Source organism: Mastigoproctus giganteus, chromosome 6 (genome assembly GCF_048544385.1).
Source record: "Mastigoproctus giganteus isolate SK-2022 chromosome 6, ASM4854438v1, whole genome shotgun sequence".
Classification (NCBI taxonomy): Eukaryota; Metazoa; Arthropoda; class Arachnida; order Uropygi; family Thelyphonidae; genus Mastigoproctus; species Mastigoproctus giganteus.
This window is the reverse complement of record NC_143580.1, coordinates 158,594,284-158,613,683: the sequence shown is the minus strand read 5'-3', so window position 1 is coordinate 158,613,683 and position 19,400 is coordinate 158,594,284. Positions and strand designations below refer to the sequence as shown.

The 19,400-nt window shown below is 34.8% G+C and overlaps 1 protein-coding gene across 1 annotated transcript in view; it reads right to left on the bottom strand.

The window, feature by feature from the left end:
- The window catches only part of LOC150084689 (inactive ribosomal protein S6 kinase delta-1-like), a 290,509-nt gene that overhangs the window by 8,369 nt on the left and 262,740 nt on the right, over positions 1-19,400 (bottom strand). Inside the window, exon 12 of the mRNA XM_090376322.1 lies at positions 7,463-7,558. Coding sequence (XP_090232448.1) covers positions 7,463-7,558 — 96 coding nt within the window. The remainder of the gene's footprint in view (positions 1-7,462; positions 7,559-19,400) is intronic.

The window sequence follows — 19,400 nt, the reverse complement described above, 5'->3', positions numbered from 1 at the left end:
TCCAGGGATTGCCCTGGCCTCCAAATTCCATAGACATCAATCCCATTGAGCATCTGTGTTTTGTGCTGGAACAGAAACTACGATCTGCGGCATCTCAACAACAGACCTTACGGGAGTTAAAGGATCTGCTGGTTACGTGTTGGTACCAGATACCACAAGACACATTTAGAAATCTTGTAGCATTTATGCCTTGCCGGGTACAAGCTGTTTTGGCTCATCGGTGTTTGTTCCTTCACTCTCAACGGGCTTGACGAAGCTTTTCAACACATAGAAAAAGCAATTGAGATTGTCGAGTTAAAAAATTCAAGATCACTAGAAAAGCTGCTACTGATTTAAAAAAAAAATGTTTATGCATCATGAAGTTTATAAAGAAAAGACTGTCTTGAAAACAAACTCAGAGCATTTACGAAGAAGACCGGCTCCTTACGGTTCCAACAAACCAAGTGTTGAGCTAACAACATCGTGCATCGCATCTCATGGTGGAACCTTCGAGAATCTGTTGTAACATCATGAAATGCATCCATCTCATACTCCATTGTTAATATTATGTCAAATAAATGTTTGCCACTAATTACTGTCTTGTGTCATTTCTGCTTCTTGTGCCTCTGCTACTACTTTCCCATGACGTTTCCGGTTATGGGCTCCTATGCAATTCACATTCTTTAGATGTTACCAACCTCCCCTAAACGTTTGTACCAATATTTTTGGCCCACCCTGTATATTTTTTACCTTGGAGGTGGGAGGGGATTCCCAACAGTTTTGGTCTAATTCCTGCTGCTGTGTTCCTAACTGAATGCACATCTGTTGGTACTACGACAGCAGTGGCTATTATGGTCAAAACAGATCTCAATCAACCATCTGCTGGTGGATTGCAATCTGCCAATTATTGCAAAGAGCACTGTAACCTAGAAAGCAATAAACTTTCAGAATTAAATTAATATCATTTGAGGACTTGATAATTTAATATTATAGGTCAAACACAAATAATTTCCAGGCCAGTTAAAATGTAAAATTTATACAGATAATAAATGATTATTAAGTATACTTTTTTAACACAAAAATTATCAATCTTCATATCTGACTGCACAGTAACGTACCAACTGTGCGGTACTACGCTCGGGGTAGTGGAAAATGTTAAGCGCCTCCGTAGCCAGGTGGGAAGGAGCAGCAGTGTGTAGCACAAGCTTCTTGATTAGACCGGGGGTTCGAGCCCGTCACCACCAAATACGGAGCATGCGGAAAGGTCAGGGAATGACCACCGCACCGGAGCAATATGGCCTTAGTTGCTAATGCTCCTAAAAACCAAAAAAAAAAAAAAAAAAAAAGTGGAGAATGAAAAGTCAGAAATGAAGTTTTATGATCAGTGCTGACAGGCTGCAAGAGTAGCTCATGGGGTGTTGTCAATGATATTCAGGAACTTTGCTAGCAGGGATAGAGAGATTTTATTCCTTTGTATAAGACAATAGTCAGACCACACCTTGAGTACTGCATACAGGTCTGGAGGCCTCATTTTAGGAGGGATATAGAGCTGCTAGAATGAGTAGAGAAGAGCAATGAGATTGGCAAGTGGAACAAAGGGTTGCTCTTACCAAGAAAGGCTTAAATTCTGCAAACTACAGCATCTGGAGACTAGGCACTTGCAAGGCAATCTGATTGAGGTGTTTAAGGCCATGAAAGGTTCGAGTAAGCCCAATGCTGATCTCTTGCTCAGATTATGCACCCGAGGAGGCATAAATTCAAATCGTAGAATAGATGTGTGGAAATTTGCCTTTAGCTAGTGCTGGAAGAAGCTTCCGTGGTCCGAGAGTTAATGACCTCTCTCTCTTCCCTATCCACATCTTATTTGTTAACATGTGTGCAAAGCTATGCCTCTACAATATAAGGATTTGTTATCGTACATCTTGTTTAAGTTGACCAAGAGGCACATCAATCTTGAAAGCTCATTGATATATGTTTTATCACTTTTAGTTTCATGCATGTTGAGTATGGGCTTGGCACACCCAGGGTCCCGAGCTGGTTATCATCATTCTTCTCTTGGTGATTCCATTCTACTTTTGACTCACTCTCTCTCTCTCTCAGGGGAACTCGGGAATTTTTTTTTTTGGCTGGTGCAGCATAAGCCTCAGGCTTCCTTGCACCACATAGCTAATAATAATAATAATCAAAATGTTTACAATTTGTCCTCAACCTGAGCAATAAAGAATTAATTGTGGACCAGCAGAAGTTTTATTTTTGGGTTTGAATTTTGCCTTGCTATCATGGAGGCTGCTGATCATCATCAGGCTCCCCGTGGTGCCGTTTCAGGGCTATTTGGCCCTTCTTCAGTGGGTGGTAGGTACGTACCCGAGTGATGCAATGATGGCAAAACAGTTATGAAGTATAACTCCACAATATGAGAGATGCCTGATGGTGTATCATGTATTTAGACTCTAAAGCATTTAGGGCATAAGCCTCAAGCTATGGAGGAGTCTAGACTACGTATAAATATAGTGCAAGTGCATCAGAAGTACATAGCTATATCTGAATAAATCAGAATATTAGTAAAACGGCGTTTTAAGTTATATCTCGTATTGTGAATACCTTCACGAGTTGTCATGATATTGCACTACTTCGAATAAGTAACGCTTCACCTAAGGAGAAGACTAATGTTACTTATTCTCAGATATAACTTACTTGTTTTTTTAAAATTTACTTTACTTTTGTTTTTTATAAAAATACCTTACCGTTGTTTTTAAATGCTCACTTTAGAAAATTTACAACCTGAAAAGGATCACTGCTTTTAATATAAATAAATACAATTATAGATACACTTAATGTTTTGTATTGTTCATTTTTTTTTTTAACACTTTTCTTTTCGCAACACTCCTTTATATTGATCATAAGATTTGTGCTTGAAATCATGTCTTTTTAAATTATATTCTTTAAAAAGTGACACCGTCTCCTTACACATCAAACACACTGCTTTTTCATCATATTCAATGAATAAACAGTCTTCAGTTCACCCCTTTGATTAAAAACACTACATTCCAAATCAACTTTCCTCTTTTGGTACATTTTTAAGAATGATTTTTTTAATTCAATAGTAATTAATAATTTAATACAACGAACAAGTTATATCAAAATACAGTAAACTCTCGCTAATCCGGTTACAGTTAATCTGGATGTTGGATAATCCGGATTGAAATATGAAAAATTCTGTTCACAGTTGAGTACTTTCAAAGACAGAATTTAGGAAGGCAGATGAGTAACTCCGACTGCATGCTGATTAACTTTGCAGATATAGACAGAACATATATTACTTGTCTTGCGTGTTGTTCAGTATTGTTGACTCTGAGTCGGACATCTGTTTGACTCAGACATATATACATATGTCAAAATATTTTATATAATCATGGGTCCTAAAGAATTAAAAAGTGGAATAAAAAAGAAAACCCGCTACTTTAACTATCATTAAAAAACTTTAACACAAAAAAATTTTTTTGAAGAATTTGGTATTGGCCAACAGGCTGTGTCAGATATTAAAGAAACAAAAAGTATCTATAAAGACATTTGCTTTAAAATTCGATGTGGGGAGTGATAAAAGCAGTGTATCAAATAACCAGACATTAAAAAAGCCAAAAGAAGTGCTGATCAAGCGGCATTGGCGTCACACGCCAACACCACCTGATAAATGTAAAAAGACAATAAAATTTATCTATCGGTGGATAAATGTATTATCTTTTTATAGTTTTTAAATAAAGGCTCTATAGTGTGAGATTTTTTTATTTATTTTTATCAGCACTACCTATATCATTATATTTTCCATTTATTTGTGTTCTAAGTTTTTTTGTCTTTTAGGGTAATCTTTTGCTTCACTAATTCGGATTATCGCTTAATCTGGATAACCTCTCCTCCAATTAATCCATATTAGCGATGGTTTATTGTAGTACAATTTCATAATATGAAAATACTGTGAAATTGTACTACAATTTCACAATATTTTCTAGATAGTATGAACCAGAGCTGTAATGCTCAATACGTTCTACGTTGATATCAATATTTGTAAAATAATAAGAGAAGTTTACCTCAATATACTACTTAGAACACTTCCGTATGATATTGTCCAGAAATTAAAACGAAAATATCGAAAAACTTACATTAGAGTAACAAATAATTTTAAAAATAATTAAAAATCAATTTAACACAATTAAAAATAAATTCGTTAAATTGATTTTTAATTGTATTAAATTGAGCTTTAATTATTTTTTAAACTATTTGTTACTCTAATGTAAGTTTTTCGTTTTTTTTTTAATTTCTGGAGAGTATCATACGGAAGTGTTCTACGTACTATATTGAGGTAAACTTCCCTTATTATTTTACTAGTAAGTACACTGTATTTAGTGTGCATATGACGCACTGGACTACATGTACACATTATGCTTGCATGCCTGTACACACAGTGGTACAACTCTCTAAAACAGCGATTTTCAACTCACGGCACACTGAGCAAGGTTATAAAATTGTAAAGGCACATCATCAGTTTTTTAAGGAGATTTTATCATTAAAAAAATGCGTATTAAGATTGTGTTTAAAAGTCCAATAGCTAAAATTCTAATCATTGTGTTATTTTTTAAAATAATATTGATCTGGATCTCAAGATTTATTTTTAAAATTTATGTTCATATTTGTTATTATTCCAATTATTGAAATAAGACATCCTTGAAAAAGATGCTATTTATAAAAAAAAATGATTAAAATATCATTTATATAAAAGTATCAGTGGGAAACCTGTGCTTGGTGATGTCTCTTGTCCGAGGTCGGATGGTTGATAAGCATACCCTTAAGTCCTCCAACGTTTGAAGCCGCAACCTGTTCTTGCTCTTCATTGTGTTCATAGCAGAAAAGCCAGCCTCACCCAGATATGATGTAGAGAAAGGAAGGAGTGCTTCAATTGCCTTCTTTGTGATAATAGGGTACTCCTGTAGGAGAGTCAACCAGAATGAGGGCAAATCTGTTGATGAATCCTTTAGTTTCAGTCCTCTGTTGTTTCTTATTTCCGCCAGCTCATCATCGTTTGCAACAGTGAACTCTGCTGATTCCAACGCACTTAACAAAAAAGATCTGTTACCCAGTCCAAGGAAATACATCAAGTGACGGGAAATACTTTTCAATGTTTTTACTCAGAAGTGACAAACTTTGTAGAATTAAATCGACAAGATTTTTGTCCAATCTGCAACTTTTTGTCAGCTCAAACATTTCAACTTTGTTCTCTTTTTTGATTCTGGCTCCCCACAATGTTAATTTTTCCTTAAAAGAGTTAATTTTATCAGTAAAAGTAAGAATATTTCATTCTTTCCCTGCATACTCTTGTTAATTGTTCAAGGCTTGGGAAATGTCAGCTAGGAAAGCAACTTTATTGCACCAGGTCTCATCACTAAGCAAGTCAGCTCAGACTCTTCAGATAAAAAACAATAAACTCTTCCCTCAGTTCATAGAATCTTGAAAGTACCCGCCTTCAAGATAGCCACCTCACTTCTGTGTGAGCAGCTTCCATGGCAGGACACAGTGCCGAAAACAACCTCAATTTTAATGGTCTACTCTTGTAGTTAACCATTTTGATCGTCTCATCCAGTACTTTTTGGGGCTCAGGTACTACTGATTTTGAAATGAGGGCCTTTCTGTGCAGGAAACAGTGTGTAAAAACAATGCCAGGGTTCTTTTGCTTGGCCAGTGTGACGAATCCTTTCAGGCTTCCCAACATTGAGAGAGCACCATCGGTGCAGATGCTTGCATGATTTCCATGACAAATCGTGAGAAGTGAAATAACTGCGGACAACACAGTTGTCCGCAGTTATTTCACTTCTCACGAAGTTAGTCCACAGTAGTTTCTGGAAGTGGTTTGCAAAATAAAAATTGTTAAATTTTTATTTTGATGTCTCCAAAATAATGATGTCTCCATTACAAACAAACCTGATGAATGCTAGCAGTTGAGCTTTTCCAGTGATGTCAGTTGACTCGTCCAACTGGATGGCAAAAAAATCGGTTTCTTTAATGTTAGCTATCGTTAGCTTTAATGTTATTGGTATACTGCTCTTCTCCAGATGTGACTTAACGTCTTGAGACATGTCTTGTATACACTGACTAATAGTGTTATCAGACAAGGATTTTCAAAATCTCTTTTTCATATTCCTCGCCAAACATAATATTTATGCATGCTGGTAAAATTACTGACTCAGCAATTGTATGTGATTTCATCTTTTTTTCCACAATTTCAGCAACAGCATAGCTTGCTTCTTGAGCTTTGTCAGAAATAGTTGTGATTTTGGTCCATTGTTCAGCCTGGCATGTTTGATCAGCTATAAGCCTTTAAAAATATTCAATTGGTTTCTTGCATAAATGTGAGTGCTTTTTGTGAAGGTGTCTTTTCAGCTTACATGAAACCATAGCTTGGTTTGCCAGTTTCTCACCACAAACAACACACTTTGGACGTGGCTGCTCTTCTCCAGATGAAAAGAATCCGAAAAAGACAAATAGTCTTCATTATACTGGCACATGACAGTTTTAGAACTAATACTAACTGCACTATGTGTTATACTACCAGAACTAGTGCCAACTACACTTGATTCATTGTCATCATCTAACTTACGTTTTTTAATTAGAAATCTGTCCATATCTAATAAGCCATAAAAAAATAAAAATAAAAATCAACAATTCAGATATAACAAAATAATTAAAATGAAATAGAAACAAACAAAAATGCATTAGTGCAGACTCACACAGAATAACACACCCGATGTGAACAACAGCTGACTGAAGACTGACACCGGTGGGGTGGTAAAAGTATATTGCAGAGTTATTTTGGGACCTGTAGCAACAGGGACGGAAGTTCTTGGAATTTTACTATAATAACTTTTTTTTTAATATTAAACTGTTATTGTTTTCATCCTTATTGGCCTTTCATGAAGAATATACAGTACTTCTAAAATTTACCTCGACGAATTTTTTTCATTCCCCAATTTTTTTCTTGCTTCTTTTCTACCTTCCCCAAAATTCAGCAGCACATCTGTAGACCCTTCGCAGCACACCGGTTGAAAATTGCTGCTTAGTCTTCAAATGCTGCAATTTGCAGAATGAAGCCTTTCTTGGTAAGAGTACCCCTTACCCCTTAAAACAAAACATGGATTATAAAATTTTAGTATACAAATATAAAACAGCATTGCCTCAAATCCACAGCTGATTTGTTCTCTAAGGATTTTACTCTACAGTAAAATCCCTTGTAGAACAAATCTGGCAATAATAATAATATATACTGAAGATGAGCACAGTGAATTAAAAAAAAAAAAAAAAAAAATGAAGAAATTGCACTTTCACTTACTAAAAGGAATGAATTCTAAAATTACTTTGAAACAAAAAAAAAAAAAAATAAATATATATATATATATTTAAATATATAAACAATACTACAGCAGTAACAAAGAGTTACCTTTTTCAGCAAATCTACACTTTCAGCAGAGAGTTTATTTGGAATATTAAGAAGCGTGTGACTTGTTATTCCACTTGGATGGCAAGATTCTAATGACTGTTAGGATTAAATGATTAAGAATCAATTTTTAGAACTTAGTAAAAAAAAAACCACTTTGCCTTTTTAGTTCAAAAACATAATACAAATAATATATATTTAACAATTTAGATTACAGATATAATAAACACATAAAATAAAAACAGATATGATAAATAATAAAATTTTAAAGCAAACTTATAGTTAGCGTTAAAATTCATACTATGGACATGTAACTAGGTGTTGTTTTGTTATTTAATGGCACAAGGGCTGCTAAGACCATATTGTGCCTGTATCTAGGTGTGTAATAGTTTCAAGGCTTCTGCCACTTCTAAAATCAAAAAAACTAAAACTTTTATTCAAATTATAGCAATATATGGAATACATTTCAATTAATTTATTGCATTACAATATTCCATATATTGCTAATAACAAGTATGTTCAAGTGACTATGAATAACACCTTAAAATGAACATCTTGGGACACGAGTTCTTTTCCTTTTGCCCCAACTTGTGAAGTTAAGATAGCAACACAGGGATGTAAAAGCACTATCAAAACATTAAGGGCTCTAGTCACAGCCCTTAATATGTTAAAGTAATATGAGAATAAAAATATATGTTACAGCAGCAGAAGGATAAAAACATTATATTCAAGTAAAAATGATTGCATATGATAAAAAGTGAAACAAAAACAGCTGAAAGAAACAAAAATGATTAAAATTATAACATTTAAAATAAGAATTACAAGGAATCCTACTCTAAGTAATAAGGCTCAATTTAGGTAACTGATATAAAAGAAGGAAGTAGCTAAGCCATTAGCTCCATTTCCAACTGTAATATTCAGAGCAGGAGTTGCGATTTTTATTCTAAATGTATTAGCAAAAAATTTCTAAAAAAAAAAAAAAAACCATCCTTCAAATGCACTAATTATTCTCCCTATCCTCTTTCTTTTTTTCTTTTCTTTTCCAAGATTTTTAATTACTTAAGTGGGGTGAGGTGAAGGCTGCAGTATCATTCTAAAAGAATATAGATGATAAGAGTCAATTTCATCCCCTTTATCTTTGAGGATGAGATATTATTTTATTATTATTAGCCATAAGATGCAAGGAAGCCTGAGGCTTATGCTGCACCAGCCAAAAAAAAAATCCCGAGTTACCCTGAGAGAGAGAGAGTCAAAAGTAGAAAAGAATCACGAAGAAAGAGAATGATGATATCCAGCTCAGGATCCTGGGTTTGCCAAGCCCATACTTACCAGATGTGATCCCCTGGGGTGTCTTTAAATGAAAATGAGAATTATTTTTTTTACTAATAATTGGTACTTTATGATTGTTAGTAAAATACAAATTATTAGTAAAAAATTTATAATTTTTTTGTATTTTTGGATTTAAAAAAAAATAAATAAAAATAAATAAATAAACCTCCATCACATTTTAGGTACTTATCCCATCCACACACCAGAATTTTATACAGCCTGTTTATTCAAGTATTTTGGTTGCTATTGGCACCATTGTTTGACAACTTCCTTTATTTCATTGTTTGTACAGAACTGATATCCTACTGGATGATTTTTCAGTCTCCCAAAAATTTGAAAACTGCAAGGCAACAGATCACTCTGTATATATGTATTATTTTATAATCTGTTTCTTCAAAGCCTGGTTGTAATTATAAAATTCAGTATAACTGATTGGCATTAATCGGTGTCTCTTTTCATCCTTCCCAAAGTAATGGATTTCAAAGAACACAGTATATTTATTTATTTGTTCTTCGCTCTTTTAGATACACTGATGCTTGAACATGGTATAAAATTTATTCTTACATGTATTCAGTGTCTGCAATGATGAAGTACATTATAACTTTTATTAAAAAATTTTTCTTTATTTTTTTTTTAGCTTTGTTTTGAAAATATAAGAATTCCAATATGACTGATTTCCTTTTGAAGCAAAATTAATATACTTTTATCAATGGTACTTTAACATATCTAAGTTTGTGTTACTTGCTACTTTTGCATTATAATTCAAATACAATTTATTTTCTATGAACAGCTACAGGCTCCTCTTCCATTCTCAATACCCTATTTTGTTTATGTTTTGCATATTGCTGGCAAATATTGAGTGGTAAAAACTCATGTTAAAATTATAGTGCTAGTTGGATAGTAGCACTGTAACCTAACTCTTTGTACAGACAATTTGTAACAATATGAGGAAACTGTTTTACTAGTAATAAAAGGAATATGTGTACAGGCAAATCCCCCCCCATATAACACTGTACTTCTACAACATGGTTTCACTCTAACACAACACAGATGATAAATTGCGGCAATCCTCGCACAACAAGGTACTTATATAACATGGTTTCACTCTAACATGGTTAGAGAATTGCGGGAAACCTAGCATAACATGGTATTTTTGAGCTTTTGTGCTGGGAAAATCCTGCTATTATGTTAGATGTAATTTTTCAATGTTTCCATTTCTTTTAGTGAATCCCCGCTGTTGACTCACTAAGTTGTTATCGCTTTCATGATATTTTTCTAAAACACATTTCTGGAGGTCACTACCATAAAACAATAAAAACAATTTGCAGTTTCCAGTTTACTGGGCTCTTCTGTTAGTGCAATCAATTATAATCGGGTAGTAAACTCGATCTTCTTGCATTTGCTAAAGCTAAAGTTCCTATAGCTGGAATTCTGTGGGTTTTCATGTTATTATGGTGAAATGTGTTTCCTCTTTCATGAAATATTCAATCATATAAAAAACATAAATAAATTTTCAGAAACTCATTACTCCGTATCTCACTTGCGCATATCACGTTTGTTGCAACTTGTGCATGCTGTGTTCTTTTTTTATTTATTAAAGCAGAAAAATCTCGATTTCAAACTTGCTCTCAGTACTCAGAGTATTGGCATGGTCACACACATACACACACCACAAAGATGTTTGCAAAATGAGCTTTTAATTCAAATTTACACTAGGCCATTATGAATGCCTTTTGTCAAACCTGGGCATATTTTCTACTAATTTCCTCAATTCCACCCACAAAGCAGCAGCCAGAACTGGTTTTGAAGAAGGCTGTTTTAGCAATAGCCTGATCCAGCCATCCAACTTTTCAATATTACTGTTCAAAATTCTGGAACTTTTGCTATATGACATGGAGCATTGCCCTGTTGATACTGACAGGACATGTTTTTGTTGTACTACTGCATGTTACTGGCATTGTCCAAATTATTTGAGTATATAATGAGCTTCATAGTTTAGGCACTACTGCCAACAGCTGGAGTTTGAACCAGATTAAAATTCTCATATCATCAGACAGTCTCCACCAAACTCATGGTCGAGACAATGCACTCCAACAAGTAATATCTGGACAATCTGGATATTAATATGTCTGAGCTGATATGCATGTGTAGAAAATTTCTGGAACAGTGCAGAATATTCATGAAGGGGTGTCTAAATACTTTTAGTCATATAGCAGATGACTTTCATCAACTGGTGAAATACCACCACTTTGCTTATTGGAGGCTTGAAGTGGTGAAAGCCATGTTTAGTCTCTAGAGCAAAGTTTCCGGCATCCCCCTCCCCCCATACTTCTCCTTCAACCCATGCACGGTACTAAGTACTATAGGTTTTGATTCCTTTCGTGTTTGAGGTTTTCATAAAAAAAAAAAAAAAAAAAAATGCAGTCCACTATTTAAATATTCTCTGACTTTATGTGAGATTGTAATATTAAAAAAAAATCCACCCTGAAAAATAAAATATCTATGAAAGCATTGGCTGTTGTGCAGTGGGTTTGCAGTAGCCACTTTTTTTTCTCACTCACGAGAAAGGGCATTTCTACTCTAGTTTATATGCACAGCTTCCGTAGCAGTGGATTTCACATTTTTGCAGTTTTACCCTTGTAATCTGAAGATTCATCAATATTAAACAAGTTTAATGTTGAAGAAACACTTATTTCATAAAAGAAGGTGTGACCATAGGTACATAGGCTTTAAGGCAACAAAGGGTCACCTTAACTGCTCCTTGGTGATAATCTGCCAGGGATGTCAAGGGAAATCTCTTCTTATGTATAACACAGAAAAATTCAGGGGTAGCAAGAAACTGAAAGACGTGGGTTACAGCTGTCATATTCAAGGCATATTTTGGGCATCATTTTATCAGATGAAAGACCACTGCCAGCATCCTCCCCTTCAAAATCCTGGTAATCCTTGACAATGCCTCTGATCATCCTTCACAGTTGGATGAATTGAATCAAACATCAAAATTGTGTTTCTGCCACCAAACACAACTTCAGTGCTGCAACCAATGGATCAGAGGATTATTGCAACTTTCAAGGCACACAACTTTCAAGCTATCTCAAGGCTCAGATAGCTTGAGCATATGCTCAAGCTATCTGAGATACAGACAGATGGCATGAACTTGAAGAACTTCTGGACAGACTACAATATTCAAATACTGTGCACTACGATAATTTTTGTAATTTTAGTTTAATTTTTAAGGGAGAAATATTCATTGGTGCTTATTTTAATATTCTTATTATTCAAACCTTTACTTAAATATAATTATGGTTTCAAATGGAAAAAAGGTATGCATAACGTGTTACAGGATGGTATGACTGGAGAACTTTCACAATTATGAAATTCAGGCATGTAGGAGGCAAGCCCACCTTGCCTGCAGTTGATGGATGTGTTGGAGGAATGTTTAGCCATTTCCCAGGAAATGAGGCAGTTAGGTGGGTTGCTGAAACTGCTGTTTGATAACCCTCATATTGCATGAGTGTGTAAAAATACTGAAGTCATCAATAAAAGGGTTTATAGTTGGAAGTTGTTCAGTAAGAGAATTAACTTTTATAGCAAAAAGCATTCACTTAAAACTGATCCTTGGGGAACTCTCACCTCTATTAGAAAATTTTTAATAAAAATGCTTGATGACCCAAGATCCAGTTTGTGAATATCTTTTAAAATTCTGAATTCCCAAGCCATGGTATATGTTTTTTGTATATCAAAGAAAACAGACACCAGGTGCCTGCATTTAAGGAAATGTATCTTCAATAACATTACTGGTAAAATTAAATGGTTGTGTTGATCTGTTTCTTTAGCAGCCACACTATGTTCTGGAAAAGAGTTCACAGGCTTCTAAAAACCACATGACATGGACACTGATATTATCCTTTCTGGGATCTTACACAAGCAGCTGGTCAGAGCAATTATGCAATAATTTTTCAGAATTTCTGGATCCTTTCCTGGTTTGGGAAAGGCAACTACAATTGCCTTCCAGGATTCTGGGAACTGATCTTCAAGACATTCTGTTGCAGAGACAGAGCAGGAAATCTATAGATTCTTATTCTGATGAAAGATCTTTAATCATCTTATAATGGACATTGTCTGGCCCAATGGCACTTGGATGGATAGTTTTTTTTTGTTTAAACACAAACAGCAAATACATTTTATAAATATAAATCTATGAGGGTGATCATTTACTTCGGGGACTGGTGCAAGATTTTATGTTTACTGCGCGAACTTTCCATAACTGCCATTACAGGTGCTCTCCCTGACTACTACTGAGCAGACTGTTTGCGCATGCCAGTGGGAAGGATGTTGCCAGTTACCGAGGTGGGAAGGATGTTGCCAGTGTCGAGCTAGTGTTGCATGATGAGAGTTTTTTTTTAGCCGTGTGTCACTGACAATTGTTTTGAAACAAGTATCATGTTGGACATATAGATCAGACAGCAATATGCAATTTGTTATTGTGTCAGATGGGGCTTAAATGCATCGGAAGCAGTTAAAGAGATGAATGAAGCATATGGTAATGTGTGTCTTGTAGGACAGCCATATTCTGGTGTATGTATATATGTATTTAACTGTTGAAGGGTGGCACCCGGACATACATCCATCTCCACCAATTTAGAATATAATACCATGTTCTCATAATGGCCTGTTAGTGTAAGTGTGTGTACACGTGTGTGTAATGTCTTGTAAAGTGAAACAGGTTACTCTGCCACCAGGTCCATTGGGCAATTACCACCTGGTACCCATCCCTGGCACAAGGAGTTAAGCCTGGGTCTACTAACTCTGGCGGTACATATTGCACCTAGATCCCGCACCCACCAGTAAGTGTGCAAGACTGGTGGGTGCCAGCAGTCCCACTCCTGGGCTGCCCACACCCAAGAACCAGCAAAAAATAAAAAATACAACTAGGAGAATACTTCTTACTAGTGAGTGCAACAATCCCACCTCATGGTCATTCCACAAAGCCTGCAAAAAAAAAAAAAAAAAAAAAAAAAGGTTTTCTCCCGCCTCCAGGACAGAATGCCTATCCACCCAGAGAAGAAAAAAAAAAAAAAAAAAAAGGGTACGGGTCTTTAGTCAGTATTAGTAACCACAGGTATACTCCTTTTATTAAATGTAAACCTGCAAAACCATTGAAATTCTACAAAATTCCTTTCATTAGACAGCCAAATTAATTCAGAACCCCTAATAAAATTAGGTACCAAATTAAATAAGTCTAATCTAAATTCATCATACAAATTGCATTCATATAAGATATGATCCCATGTTTCCAACCTTCCACAAACACAGTAAGGATCTTCCACTAAACCAAATTGATGCAACTTACTTTTTAAGGAACCATGCCCCATAATTAAATATGAGCATTCCATACTGGGATAAAACCAGCATTTTGTTATTTTATATGCTTTCCCTTACATATAAAATAACAAAAAGCTCTATACACGACTGCTAAATCCAAAGGCAATACCCCTGCAATCACCTGTAGAGCATTAGTTGAAATGGTCTTACAAACACGCAAAATAGTTAACAACATTATTCTTTGTATTGATAATAGTTTTTGTTTCAATTTTACATTGACAGTACGAACGTAGCCGATTGATGTAGCATATGACACAATTGGAATAAAAATAGCTTTACAATATAGACACAAAATGCGTTTACCTAATCCCCAATCTTTCCTGGTAACCCTAACTATAGAAGCAGGGTAATTTTTTATTTTCCTACTTAAATAATTCAAATGTTGTGAAAACAAATAACTTATCATCTAAGATAACCCCTAAAGATTTTACCTGGGAAACGAGGAATTTGTTTACTGTTTACTAATAATCGAGGTGGTCTGTTGTAGTCTAATTTTCCTTTTAATAACATCATGACAGTTTTAGTAGATGAAATTTTTAATTTGTTTACTGTTTACTAATAATCGAGGTGGTCTGTTGTAGTCTAATTTTCCTTTTAATAACATCATGACAGTTTTAGTAGATGAAATTTTTAGTTTGTTTAATGTAGACCAATTAGTCAAATCCTGAACAATAACCTCTATTCTACTTTCTAAGACTGCTCTAGATCTCCCTGTCACGCACAAAACCAAATCATCAGCATAAGCCACCTTATAACAATTAGGGATTGTTCTACTTAACCACTGGTTTAAGCCCAGATTCCATAAAATAGGACCCAACACAGATGTTAGATGTTGGGATCTTATAATAATCTGCCTATCCATTAAATAACTTTTAATAATTTGGTATAACAAATCAGGACAATTTAATTCTCTTAATGAAAAAAGAACACTTTGATACCATACAGTATCAAATGCTCCTTCGAAATCTATGAATAATGCTAGTACATATTCCTCACCAGAATTTAAGCTAAAATTAATCAAATCGCATAGGGCATCAGCATCCTCTGTTGAGCTATTTCTCTTAAAACTATACTGATATTTAAAATGAAGATTTCCTTCATTGAAAATTTCTCTAGCCTTAACAACAACAACAACCCTTTCCAATATTTTGCCCAAATTTGCTAACAAAGAAATGGGTCTATAATCCCTAGGATCAGTCAACAATTTGCCAGGTTTTTGTAATAATTTTAACAGAGCAATTTTCCAAAATCCTGGAAAAACTCCTTTCAATAAACACTTATTACAGTAAACCCGCAAATAGTGGGGGTTTGCGAATGTCGCGAATACGTGAATACTGAGTTATGGCTCCCATAGTAATAAAGGGGTTCCATTCCAAAGTATGAAATATATAAGAAAAACTAGTCTAAAATTTTGTCTATTTATTGTATTATATGTACCTTCATAATATGACTATGTACATAGTGAAATGCAAGCATATGGCATCGAAATGAAAATAAGAAACAATTTAATATTAAATGTAATATTTATTAGAAATTTCAAACCAGCGCCTTTGCTAGCTAAAAAACTTATCCCACCAGTGTTATCACCAGTTTCGCTAAAGTGTTGATAAAGGAGTTTTGCATTTTCACGAATCATGAGTGAACTTAACAGAATTTTATTTTGAGTTCGGTCTTCTATCTACAGATTTAAAGCGTTTTCCATTTTTTCTAATTTAACATCACGAGTTATAGAGCAAATTTTTGAAGCAATTAGCGCGTTTTCACAGACACTATGGCGAATTTTTTCTTCCGATTTTTTGATCGATCATACCGTTGACTCATTGATTTTATAATGTTTTGTCACTGAGGAGACACTTTCACCATTAGAAATTTTGTCTTAATAACTCAATTTTATTCGCTAATGTCATCACCTTCTTTGATATTTTCACATTTCTCTTGTTATTCGTAGCCATATTTTTGTACGGGTTAGAAAGAACTCGTCCACAATAAAGTCACTTTCGTCCGTTAACACACTCGAAAAAGTCTGTTTTACACTGCAAAACAGTAGATTTATCACTTTTGTAAGCATATCAATTTATAAATTGATAAATTTATTCAATTTATAAGCATATAAATTAAAAGTAAACGACAAAAACTTCCATTACAAGCGCATAACACATGCTGAACAAGGATTAACGAAAAACATCCACGCTCGCGATTTTGTCACTCCTCTCCCCCCCACCCACTGAGCGCTGTTTTGACCGGGAAAGATAATTTTAGCCACGCCTATGTTTTTTTATGGCGGATAATATTCACGGCGCTTTAAAATTCACATTTTTTTTTAGGTTTCATTTTATATTAAATCAGCGATCGCGAATACGTGAAGCCGCGAATAGCGGGGGTTTATTGTATACGCATTAACCATTATTTCTGGACACAACTCAACAAACTTTTTAACACAATTATTTTCAATCAAGTCTAAACCTGGTGTTTTATTATCCCCAACCTTAGAACATACAAATTTCACTTCATCAATATTAAACAATTCCATCTCAGATGATCCAGTATATTGTTCATTCCCCTGTCTAATTTGTTGCTGCTGTACACTATCTTCCCCACAACTGTCATTCAGAAATAAAGTACTAGTAATAGTAGCAATTGTAGAGTACCAATGAATAGACTCAGTATCATTTGAATACACAGTATTAATTAAATTATTAACATTCAACTTGTTTCTGGTTAACTTAAACAACAATCCCCATGGCTCACTATTTCCAGTAGTACAAACCAATTCTTTCCATGCATTAAATTTGTGTTGAGAGATTGCCTTATGATATTCTCTCCTCTTAATTTTATACATTTCTTTATACCTTAATGCTTCATTATTACTTCTACCCCTAACCCTCTGAAAAAGCTTCCTCATTCTAAACACTTCCCTCCTTAATACTGATAACTCCAAAGACCACCAAGGTACTTTATAACCTTTGTTTCCTTCTCTTAGCAGCCAAATTTAAAGCATTAAAAATAGAAGATTGAACAAAAAATGCATATTCAGAAGCAGTTAATGAATTTAAATTGTCCCTAGTATAAACTGAAAAACTATGTAACGCAGCACCTTTAAATTTAATATTAATATTCTTATAATTAAATCTCAAAGTATCATCTGTTGACATATCTGTATTGCTAATTTCTGATAAATTTATAATTATTACAATAGCTCTGTGATCACTGTTAGTAATATTTGTAACAACAACCCAAGAACTGACTCTTATATTTAAATGATTATTTACCAAGGTGATATAAATATTGGAAACACCATGAATGTTATCAAAAGTATACGGTTTAAAAGGTTCATTCAAAACACTTAAATTATGACATAAAATGAATTCCTCTAATTGAACACCTCTATAATCAACCATATCACTATACCACAAATGTGATTTTGCATTAGCATCCATTGCTAAAATAAGATTACTAGAAGCTACAAAATTCATTACATTTTCTAAGTATTGCACTGAAATATCAATTTTAAATGAAGGTGGACAGTATAGAGATACTAAATAGAATGACATCATATTAATTGAAACATGAATCCAAGTAGCATGTTCAGAGCAAAGATTAGATATAACAGTGATATTAAAACTCTTATTAAAAACTACAATAGCAGTTTTAGGTTTAACTACAGTAGTGTGTATAACACGAGCAGATATTGGAAATCCAGTGACCTTAAAAGAGTTTGCAAATGTGCCTACATAAGGTTCTTGGAGAGACAGAATATCATAACCTCCTTCAATCATACCAACTTTAATTTCATCCATGACATTTCTTGATTTTTCCCCATTCAACTGAACAATTCTTAAATAATTTACTCTATGATCATACATACTAGTAATTTCCAATGCCCGGATATATTCAGGGCAGTTAACGTCTCTTATAGAATGATCATGAATCCTTCCCTTCCTTTTACAGTGTCAGACGGGGCTTAAATGCATCGGAAGCAGTTAAAGAGATGAATGAAGCATATGGTAATGAGTGTCTTGGTAGGGCAGCCATATTCCGGTGTGACCGAACTCTCCATCAAGACAATGCCAGGCCCCATACAGCTAATACTGTGCAGGCAGTGATCACTGCCACATCCCCCTTATTCACCAAACTTAGCAACGTGTGATTTATTCCTGTTTCCACATCTGAAGAAAGCTCTGAAAGGCAAGCACTTTGTGTCTGCAACAATGCTCACAGAGCCACAGTGGAAGCAATTCGCAGTCTTTCAAAAAATGACTTGCAAGAAGCATTTAATGCGTGGGTATAATGGTGGAGAAAGTGTGAAAAGTTCAATGGAGAGATATTTCGAGAAGGAGAAATTCACAGAAAATTAAGATCTTTGCACAAGTCTGCGAATTAAATGATCACCTCTCATATTTACACTTGATGTACAATTAAGATAAAATAAAGAGACTTAGGAGAGAAACATTTCCACTTCAGGAACTTAAGACAGTTTCTTAGCATTTCATCAGTCTCTTCTTAAGGGCACACATTGAAGGTAATGGTGAAGAGGTGACCAGCAATGTTCCATTAGCTGTTAAGATGATTGAAAATTTTAGGTCTGTGATGGAGCTTGATAGAATTCTGCTCTGCAAATTTTGCAGTAGGCTCCACTTGAGATATTGTGCTGATGGGTCAACAGGAGGCACATCGTCCCTGTTTCTTATGTATTTCAAGCAAAAGGTGTAAATGATGGCCTTCACAGCAATGAATAAGAAGTTGCACATTGTATATGTCTGCTCAGAGTGAAGCAAGTACTGGAAGTCCTCCCAAGTGTGGGTGTGGTTGTAGGCAAGCCTTGCAGCATCCAATGCATACCCGATCAGTTTGTTGTTCACAAAACTGGCCAGGTACATGTGTTCCACGGGTACCTGGAATGGTGCAGAAGAGGCAATAGTTTGAGGCATGTAATCCGAACCTCTGCAGCTTGACTGAGGTGGGAAGGATGTTGTAAGTCTCCACTGGATGTCGGCATATGATTTCGTACATTTGCCACCAGAGGGAGAAATACTCTTGATCTGATTATCAGCAGTGTTTATTCATGCATTAAGAATCTGCAGATAAAGGAACAACTAGGTGGCAGTGATCCGAGTGTACAGATTTAGGATTTACTTAAAGATGCAACTACCATCAGGGGTAAAGGGAAGGCTGTTTGCTTTCATAAAGGTGACTACAGTGGAATCAGCCAGTTTTTAAATTCTATACA